We start from the raw sequence: 9,896 nt of genomic DNA, 5'->3' as shown, positions 1-9,896 counted from the left end.
GAAAACCAGCCAGCCCTGCCACTCCTCCCTTCCCACAGCTCCCCATGGCACAGCCAACAGTCCCTGAGCCATCTCTGCATCACCGTTGGAGAAATCCCCATGTCCTTGTCCAGCCTGGAACAGCACAGGGTGTGGGCAGGTTCATCTGCCCATGAAAGGCTCACCAAAACCCAGGGGCTGTAATTTATTCCCCCATGTCCCACTCCACTTCCAAGACCTTCCCTGCTGACTCATGGCTTCTTTCCCTCAACTTCTTCAGGGCTGGAAAATGAGCTCAGCCCCCATCCAAGACTTGGTCTGTCCTTGCTGGCAGGGTGGGGATGAACCCACCACAGTATGAGTTCCAGCCTCTGCTGTTCTCCCAGCATCAGGCATTCCAGCTCCCCTTGTGGTATATTGGATGTGATCAACAGGAAGCAGAGCACTAATTCTATTTTAATAAATGCCACAGTGGCTGAGGGGTGGTAAAAGCCAAGTGGGTCAGCCTTTGGTGAGAAAGAAAAACTCACCCCACTAAAGATGTTTTTGGAAATGTTGTCTTCATCTTTTCTGCTCCATGAACACAACTCGGGCTCCATCTCATTTCTATGTAAATACCAAGCAGAAACACCCCAAACAAGAAGCTTCCAGTGCCCCAACAGCTCATAATTTATGTTGATCATCTCCCTGCAAAGCAATACCTGAACACCAAACACCAGGCAAACACCCCAGGGGATAAAAGCAGTCTGGCAGCTCTTGTATTTCTGGGAGAAAACCTTTAATCATCCCTGTCCTCAACTTCCAGCTATTGCAAAACCCACATTTACTGCTGCCTGCGTGAAAATGTTCATGTAGATCAGGGTATTTTGGAGAGAAAAAAGCCGGGAATGTGGGTTTGGGGTGGATGGAGGTCAAATCCTGCACAGTGTCAGTCTTGATAGACTCTTTTGTAAATTGATAGTCTAAAACTATGGATTCATGGAATGGTTGGGTTACAAGGGATCTTATAAACCATCTCATTCCACCCCCTGGCATGGGCCGGGACACCTCCCACTATCCCAGGCTGCTCCAAGCCCTGTCCAGCCTTGCCTTGGACACTTCCAGGGATGGGGCAGCCACAGCTCCTCTGGGAAATCCATTCTAGGATCTTTAGCCTCTCCACCCTCATAGAAGGAATTTCTTCCATATATTTAACTTCAACTTTCCCCTCTTTCAGCTTGAATACAGAGCCTGGCAGAGTTGATCCAAACAGATAGATGAAAATGCCACATCTGCCTCTGTGTTTCCCAAACCCTTGGCTCCTCCACACCACCAGCCACCCCGAGAAGGAAAGGGAGTGTTTTTCAGGTGGCCTTTGCATCGCTCACATACCCAGTGGATAACAAGCCAAGGGGAGAACAGTATGGGAGCCTAAAGTGACAATTCCTTCTTTCTTCTTGGCAGCCCCACCTTTAATCCCATTACATTCACTCAGCTCTAACATCTGATCTGAACCCGTTTTTCAGCTTCAGGACAAGTTGCCTTTACTGGGGTCAAGGAACCATGAAGACAAAATCTAATTTTCCCATCACACCCTGGCTTTGAATTTTATGCAAATCATCAAGGCAATGGATGTTTATGAATTTCAAATGACATTCCAGTTTCATACCCACATTTTCCAAAAAGAAACAAGCTGACCTGCACCATGTGGGAATAATTTCTCACTGCAAAGAGAAATTCTCTTTCAGTGCCCCAACTCTCCCATTTGAGCCTTCCTGACAGCATTTCTCCAGGGATAATAAGATATTTGGTCTTCTGTATTCGTAGCACCTATTTAATTGTTCTTCCAGAGATGCCAGTGAAATTTTAGCTCCTTAATGGTTTTGTAGCACTGGGACACAGGGATGTGTTTTGAAGGGCAAGTAGAGTCCTGTTTGGGGTCCAGTCCTGCAGAGTGCAGGCCAAGCCACCAGGGCAGCCCCATGCCAAAAACCAGCGGAGCTCTGACATGCGAGGGACAAAATACTCTCAACACTGCAGTTCCACAAAGTCTGACATGCCAGAAAATGTCACCACATCCAGTTGAATTTGATCATTTTTTCTCCAAGGACTCCAGAAAGTAAAATAAGGAGAATTTCTGGGAGTATTTTTCATCCTGGTTAAATCTGCTTTTGGAGTGTTTTGGATGGAAGGTTCAAAGGTCTTTAAAAGAAATCAGAGCTAGAGAGAGCCAGAAACTCAGGACTGACAACATCCTAAAGTGGGAAAATGGCATCATTCCACAGAGCTGGCCAGAGAGTTTTTCAGAAAATCTGCCCCTTGTTTTTTTTAAATGGTTTTTAGGTCAAGATGAAAATACGTCAATCACATCATCAGCTAGCTGGAGATAACACAGCCTCTACATGGAATGGAGCTGTACTCTGGAAATGCAAACATCCAAAGGAAAAGCCTAGAAAACTTGCCATAGGCTAAATAATGAAGATAAATGGGAATAATTTGAGGTGGTATTTACATATGGAAAGGGGAAAGAGGAAAACTTGATCGGGACCTCTTTGTCAAGTCATCCCAAAGAGATGTCCCTGCCCAGGGAGTAGGAACAGCAGACTGGATAAATTAGAACCTCAAAAGGGATGTCAGGTTTCATGAACATCAAGCTGCCTTCTTCCTTCAGGTGAAGAAACCCCACTAATTATTTTTGTTCAGATTCAACTGTTTTGTTTTCACCATCTTTCACTTTGGAGTTAGTCCAGAGGACTCTTCACTGATCTCTGTGTTGATGTGCTTCATCTTTTAAGTAGAATTGGGAATGCAAGACATTATTTCTGGCTTTATAATATTTTAAAATTATTTTCTTTCACAGTGAGGGAATTATAGAATATGGAATCCCAGAATGGTTTGGGTTGGAAGGAATCTCAAAGACCATCTCATTCCACCCTCCCACCTCCATGGGCAGGGACACCTTGCATTAACCCAGGTTGCTTCAAGTCCCTCCCAGCCTGGCCTTAGACACTTCCAGGGTTAGGCAAAATAATACAAAATAAAATAACCCATCTCTGTGAGGAGACAGAAGTTTTGCATCAGGCTGAGCTCTCCCTGCCAGAAATCTGGGTGTTAGATAACTCTTCCGGCTGAGTGGATCCAGCCCCAGGAGGTGTGTTTGGGTGCAATCAGGATTTAACAAGTCTCAGTGAGACAGCTGCCTCCTGGCATGTCAAAACCATGAAGGCACTAAATTGATCACTGGACTTCCATGCAACCAAGCCCAGATCCCTGAGGTATAAAAAGGGTACCCATATTCCCTTTCCTCAGGGAGCTGTGGAGTCTCTCTGGCTGTGCAGGGCCCTTCTCTGCTGTTGTGATGAACCGAACGCTCAGCATGAGGGCAGGAGGTGGAGGCCGATCCTACAGTGCTGCCTCAGCCATAATTCCAAGCAGCAACAGGGCTGGCTTTAGCTCTGTGTCTGTGGCACGATCGGGAGGAGGAGGAGGAGGAGGTGGCTTTGGGAGGCTCATTGGAGGAGGTGGCAGCAGAAGTTCTGGTGGTGGTGGAGGTTTTGGCAGCAGGAGCCTTTACAACCTTGGTGGTAGCAAGAGGATTTCCATTGGGGTTGGAAGCAGCTTCCGAGCTGCTTTTGGAGGCGGAGCTACTGGTGGCTCTGCTCTGGGAGGTGGCAGTGCAGTGGGTGGTTGCGGGTTTGGCAGTGGTGGAGCTGGTGGTGGGCTTGGGCTGGGGCTTGGACTGGGGCTTGGTAGTGCAGGTGGTGGATTTGGCTTTGGTGGTGGTGCTGGTGGGCTTGGCTATAGTGGTGGGCATGGGAGTGGCGGAGGGTTTGGCTTTGGTGGACTGGGGGGGCTGGGAGGATTCCCTGCAGGGCTGGGTGGTGGCAGGAACCCAGTGGGATTTTCTGGTGGCCCATCTGGAGTGGGTACAATTCAAGAAGTGACTGTGAACCAGAGTCTCCTGGCACCACTGAACCTGGAGATAGATCCAAACATCCAACAGGTGCGGAAAGATGAGAAGGAGCAAATCAAGACCCTCAACAACAAATTTGCTTCTTTCATTGACAAGGTGAGACTTCGTTGGGTTCTGTGCATCTGTGGTAGAGGGGGAGTGAGGATCTAGTAAGTACAAAAATACGATTTCAGGGATCTCCAGTCCTTCACTCATTTCCTCCCTGCATGTCTTCGTTAATTCCCTCAAACAATAACACCCTTGTGAATGTTTACAGGGGAGAAAACAAAACAAGAAAATTGTAGTAATGTGACTAGATCCAGGTTTTGTGCCTGAGAAATAACACAGATTAGTTGAAATGGAGTAAGTCAATTTTGGGTCCAGGTCTACTGGCTCAACCCAGCTCTCTCTCCGGGCAATGTGCAACAGCAGATGTGTTGGTCTTTGTTGTTTATTGCCTGCAAGATAAAATCATTTTTGTACTGACTTAATTGACTCAACCACCCAAGTCCATCCTTGGCTTTTAATTGGATAAATATGTTGTATGAGTGAGCAAAAGGAAAGGCAATTAAGCCTTTTAGCATTAGTATTCAGACCATGGCTTTAATGAAGAAAGATAAATATCTTACAAAGAAAGAAATACCATAGGGTGTGAAAGAAGAACTTTACTGTCTGGTGAAGAAAGAGCTGAACTTCTTACTATCACTCGCTGGCTTCCTAAATTAAATTGCCTCTGAAGAGAACTGTCCACTGAGGGTGGATTTGCTCAGCTACAGGTTGGGCTAACACAGCCCTGGATAATCCAGTGGATATTCCCAGCTTGGAAACTCTTAGTTTGGGAATCCTTGGCTCCTGCCATGTATCACTCACAGTTATTGAATATTGGCTGTCAGCTCACAGGTATCTTCTGCCTAAGTCTCTTCTGCTTTCCAATACTCAGGTTCGCTTCCTGGAGCAGCAGAACAAGGTGCTAGAGACCAAATGGACTCTTCTGCAGGAGCAGGGCCAAAAAAACAACTCTGGGAAGAACAACCTGGACCCACTTTTTGAGGCCTATATCAACAACCTGCGGCGGCAGTTGGCCAACCTGCTCAATGAGCGGGGACGCATGGATGGGGAGCTGAAGAACATGCAGGACCTCGTGGAGGACTTCAAGAACAAGTGAGTGTGAAAGAGGGTGTAAATTGTTCAGCTGAATATTGAGCAGCAAGAGTTTTCACCCTGGGGGTGACCAGATACTGAACAGTCTCCCCAGGGAATGGCCCTATGGCTACCAGAGCTCCAGGAGTGTTTGGACAATGCTCTCAGGCACAGGGTGGGATTGGTGGGTTGTCCTGTGCAGGGCCAGGAGTTGGATTCAATGATCCTCATGGGTCCCTTCCAACTCAGCTGAATTTATGATTCTATAATTTTATAATTCTAGGATTCTATGATTCTATAATTCTACTTATCTATGATTCTATGATTCTATCATTCTGAGATTCTATGATTCATCTCAAAAATTTTGATTACTGAAAGTCAAACATCCAGTCAGAAGTATTAAAGGAAATTTCTCCAGGAAAGGAGAAAAAGTGTCTCTGGTTTGTGGTCTGACCCATAACATAGAGCATCACTAATCACTTCCAAGACTTCTTGCTAAGAGGTATCTCTCCCTGCAGGACCCATTTTCCTCAACAGCACCAAAAAGGGTCCATCGACATTTTTCCCATCAAAAACTGGAGATTCTGCCAAGACACAGCACCTTGTGATGGCTCTTGAAAAGGAAAATCCTCTAAACCAGCTTTACTTTCCTTGTTCTATCTGCATTAAGTCAAAAATGTCCTTTCCACCTTTAGAGAAATGAGAATCTCACACTTTCGAGCTGGACAGCTCCCAGGAGGCTGATTTGGAGATGCCACCCACAGTCCAGATCATCTTGCAGTCCTACCTGGACACCTGTTCTGCTTCCTGAGGTCTGATCCAGCACCTCTTTCCCTTTATCCCTGCAGATACGAAGAGGAAATCAACCGGCGCACGGCAGCAGAGAATGAATTTGTGGTGCTCAAGAAGGTGGGTGAGACAGGAGGTGCTGCAGATACTGAGCCAACCCCAACCATATCATGGACTGGGAATATCCTGAGAGATGGGAGATCTCATGGAGCTGCATCCTCATCCTTTAGAAGGGCTTTAAATCATCATTTGATCATGGTATTGTGGGAAAGGAATGGAGTGGCTTGTAGGAGGGAAGCAAAATCTCCTCCCGCTCCTGTCCCACAACACACAGAGGTGCAAAACAAGCTGTGTAGAGACAAAGGGGATCAGTCATGCTGGGAATCCCAGGTACCAAGGCCAAAGAGCCAGGACCTCCCTCCTTATCCACTTTCAAATTACACACAGCACTTTTCCAGGGCACAAGATGCCCTCTTGGTGCTCTTCCAGCAGGATGTGCCAAGCACAGCTTCTCTACCAGGCAGCAGGGAAAGGGACAGCCTCATCTCCAGGCTTGGCCTTTCCTTGGCTGTGCCAAAAGACTTCTTCCTGGCTGAGAAGAGGATCCAGGTGCCACAAGTGTCCCCACAACTGCTCTTTTCCAGGATGTGGATGCTGCTTACATGAACAAGGTGGAGCTGGAGGCCAAGGTGGACGCCCTGAGTGATGAGCTCAACTTCCTTCGAGCCCTCTATGAGGCGGTACAGACAAATCCCTGATTCCTGTCCTGCTGTTGTCCTTGGCTGGGGACTGCTACCACTGAGGGTTGGGAGAGGTAAGTGCAGTTCCCATGTGCTACCCACAGGAGCTGGCTCAGCTCAGCGCCCAAGTGTCCGACACCGCCGTCATCCTGTCCATGGACAACAACCGGGACCTGGACCTGAGCAGCATCATTGCAGAGGTCAAAGCTCAATATGAGGACATCGCCAACCGGAGCCGGGCCGAGGCCGAGGCTTGGTACCAAACCAAGGTGAGCTGACCCATCATTTCCACAGGAAATCCCTGCTCTCCTTAAGAGGGGCTGTTTGAACCATGTCTTGTCCAGCCAGACACCTCAGACAGTTCAGGTTACATCTTCCTCCTCAGTTTGAGGAGCTGCAGGCCACAGCTGGGAAACACGGTGATGACCTGCGCAACACAAAGGGTGAGATCTCAGAGCTCAACCGGCTCATCCAAAGGATCCGCTCCGAGATAGAGAATACAAGGAACCAGGTAGGAATGACAAAAGGAGCTAACAGAGCCCCATTCTATTGTCCATCAACACTGCAGCTCAGCTTTGCTGATCAGGGGTTTTTCCAGCCTCACTGAAGGTTTTGAAATCCCTCCTGGAAAGGACTTCACACTGTAAAATTTAACTATTAAGTCCTTGCCAGCCTGGCATTTCAACTCCAGCCATGTTAGCTCAGCTGGTACATTTTCCATGAACATCCCAGTTCACCCAAAGGGAAGAGCAGCTTTCCAAGCCCCCCTATCCCTTGCAGTGTGCCACCCTGCAGACGGCCATTGGAGACTCTGAGGAGCGTGGGGAGATGGCCCTCAAGGACGCCAAGGCAAAGATGATTGACCTGGAGGATGCCCTGCAGAAAGCCAAGGCTGACATGGCCCGGCAGCTCCGGGAATACCAGGAGCTCATGAATGTCAAGCTGGCCCTGGACATTGAGATTGCAACCTACAGGAAGCTGCTGGAGGGCGAGGAGAGCAGGTGGGAGCAAAATCCTTGTGAGGATAATAGTGACTATCACTCTTCCTGTCAGAGGTTGGTCCCTCTGCCTGTCTCCATAATTTTGTTCCAATCTCTTCTTAACCCACAACAGGCTCAGCGGGGAGGGACTGAACCCCATCAGCTATTGTAAGTATCGCAGTTCTGGACCCCAAAGTCTGGCTTTGGGAGCAAGGCCTGGGAGAAACCTTGGGAAAAGGAAAGTTTGGCCCCACATAAGACTTTTGGAGCCCTTCACTGTCACTAGGGGCTTGCACAGTGGGTGGAAGTTGGGTTTAAGTCCTGTGGGTCAAGGTCCTGATAATGATGATGATGCTTCCTGGAACTGGTGACTCCCCAGAGAAGCTATGGCTGCCCCATCCCTGGAAGTGCCCAGGGCCAGGTTGGATGGGGCTTGGAGCAATCTGGGATAATGGAAGGAGTCCCTGCCCATGGCAGGGGCCGGGATGGGATGACTCTTATGGCCCCTTCCAGCCCAGCCCATCCCATGATTCCATGACTGCCATGCGGATGTTCAATCTTTTGGTTGCTTTTCCTTGCAGCAGTCATCAGCTCCAGCTCCAGCATTGCTGGTGGAGCTGGCTTAGGAGGAGGATTTGGTGGACTGAGCCTGAGTGGAGGAGGAGGCGGAAGTGGTTTTGGCCTCGGAGGAGGTGGTGGGAGCAGCTTTGGTCTTGGAGGAGGTGCTGAAAGTGGTTTTGGCCTTGGAGGAGTTGGTGGGAGCAGTTTCAGTCTTGGAGCTGGCAGTGGAGGAGGAGGTGGCTACAGCTTTGGAAGCGGAGGAGGACTTGGACTCGGGGCTGGAGGTGGTCATGGAGGTGGGTTTGGAGGGGGGAGTGGTCTGGGCACTGCTGGCAGCTACAGCCATGCCGGAGGTGGCAGCAGTGCCCTGAGCACCAGTGGAGGGAATTTCAGCTCTGGAAGTGCAAAAGGCACCAACCCAGGTGTGAAAATCGTCTCCAAAACCTCCTCCAGCAAAAAGAGCATAAAAAGCCAAAGCCTGAAGAATGCCACAGAGTCTGAGTGAAGCCAAGCCCAGACCCTCCCATGGTTCCTCTGTTTCTCCTGCCCACCATTCTCCCCCAACCTCCACCCCTCCAGCTGCCCCTGCCCTGCTCCTGCTCCGTAGTTCTCACGCATTTGGATCTCAGGTCAAGAAAAGCAGTGGAACACACAGTTACCAAAGCTCTCCAAGTCCCTGGAACAGGAGTTAAAGGAAAACATGGGCCTAAGTGATTGTTCTGAATGGGGAATTGGTTTGGTTTTTCATTTGTTTGTTTTTAATAAGACCAAGCAGTTTGTGATTGTGGCCACCCACAGCTATCAGCTAAAACAGAGCAAATAGCAGGAAAAGTTTTATCTCAATTCTGGCCCCCAGAAGCCCAGGGATAGGCTGGAAATGTGTGTTCAACTCACTCTGCTTTGCCTTCACTGTTGGAATGAGCCCAACTTGCTCCTTCACAAGAGAAGTTCATCTGCATCAGAGATCTGGGTTATTTTTCTGCTATCTAGAAGTACTCCTGGAGGCTACTCTAAGATCCCAGACAATGGCTTGTAATGTTCCTCTTAAAATATCCTTCATTCTGAGTCACTCTGGTGAGATGGAAAATCTCTCTTTCTTCCATTCACAGCCAAGTTTTGAAATATATGATTCTTCCAGATATTTCCAAGTTTTGCTGCTGAGTCAGCTCAGGCACTTGAGCCTGATCAGAGATTTGGATTCTAATGTTCAAGCAGCAGCCTGAGCTCCCTCCACCCACAGATGAGAATTCAATGTGTCACAAGCTTATCAATAAGCTTTTCTACAATCACTCTCCCATTCCTGTCCTTTCTCTTCTTAAATGAGTTTGCCCACAGCAGCCCTAACACATCATCTCGGGAGTGGTTTTTTGTCGGAGGATTCACCCGTGATTGGTCCAAAACCTATAAAAAAGGGCTTATTTTCTAAATTATAGGATTTTAAAATTCTAAATAATGTCTGATACAATGAGTCCTTCAAAAGCAAGAGCAGTGCTTGCTGTTAAATGGGGTTTCTGTCCTGTCCCATACAAGGTTTTGCTGGAATGTCCTCAAAAATTCCCAAACCCTCCAGCATTCCCAGTCTTTCCCCACAGCCTTAGTTGCAGCAGGTGGAGAAAGTCTGAGACTGTGAAAATCACACTGGAAAAGCTGCCTGAAGGGTCATGTCCACACAGCTCATGGGGGAATTCCAGCACCTCCTCTCTGTGTGGTTTTCTCTGCCAAGAGAAAGACCTTTAGGAAACTGGGAAGTGCAGCATGTTCCAGACCAGTGTGTGA

The 9,896-nt window shown here is 48.4% G+C and overlaps 1 protein-coding gene across 1 annotated transcript; it reads left to right on the top strand.

Annotated features, from left to right (window-relative positions):
* The first annotated feature begins 3,334 nt into the window (after positions 1-3,334).
* Positions 3,335-8,491, top strand: LOC111940557 (keratin, type II cytoskeletal 6A-like). The gene is made up of 12 exons (XM_086870412.1): positions 3,335-3,651; positions 3,712-3,746; positions 3,831-4,027; positions 4,851-5,071; positions 5,899-5,959; positions 6,484-6,579; positions 6,684-6,848; positions 6,965-7,090; positions 7,360-7,580; positions 7,693-7,727; positions 8,141-8,254; positions 8,325-8,491. Exons 1-12 carry the CDS (start codon positions 3,335-3,337, stop codon positions 8,489-8,491), a joined length of 1,755 nt encoding a protein of 584 aa, XP_086726538.1.
* Positions 8,492-9,896: the final 1,405 nt, after the last annotated feature.

This window comes from Cyanistes caeruleus, chromosome 32 (genome assembly GCF_971803275.1).
Source record: "Cyanistes caeruleus chromosome 32, bCyaCae1.hap1.1, whole genome shotgun sequence".
NCBI lineage: Eukaryota > Metazoa > Chordata > Aves > Passeriformes > Paridae > Cyanistes > Cyanistes caeruleus.
This window is presented reverse-complemented; position numbering and strand designations above follow the sequence as displayed.

Coding starts and splice junctions, on each gene's coding strand:
- LOC111940557 (XM_086870412.1), top strand. CDS start 3,335: ATGAGGGCAGGAGGTGGAGGCCGATCCTACAGTGCTGCCTCAGCCATA. Junction 3,747..3,830: donor TGGCTTTGGTGGTGGTGCTG/GTGGGCTTGGCT, acceptor GATTCCCTGCAG/GGCTGGGTGGTGGCAGGAAC. Junction 7,728..8,140: donor ACTGAACCCCATCAGCTATT/GTAAGTATCGCA, acceptor TTTTCCTTGCAG/CAGTCATCAGCTCCAGCTCC.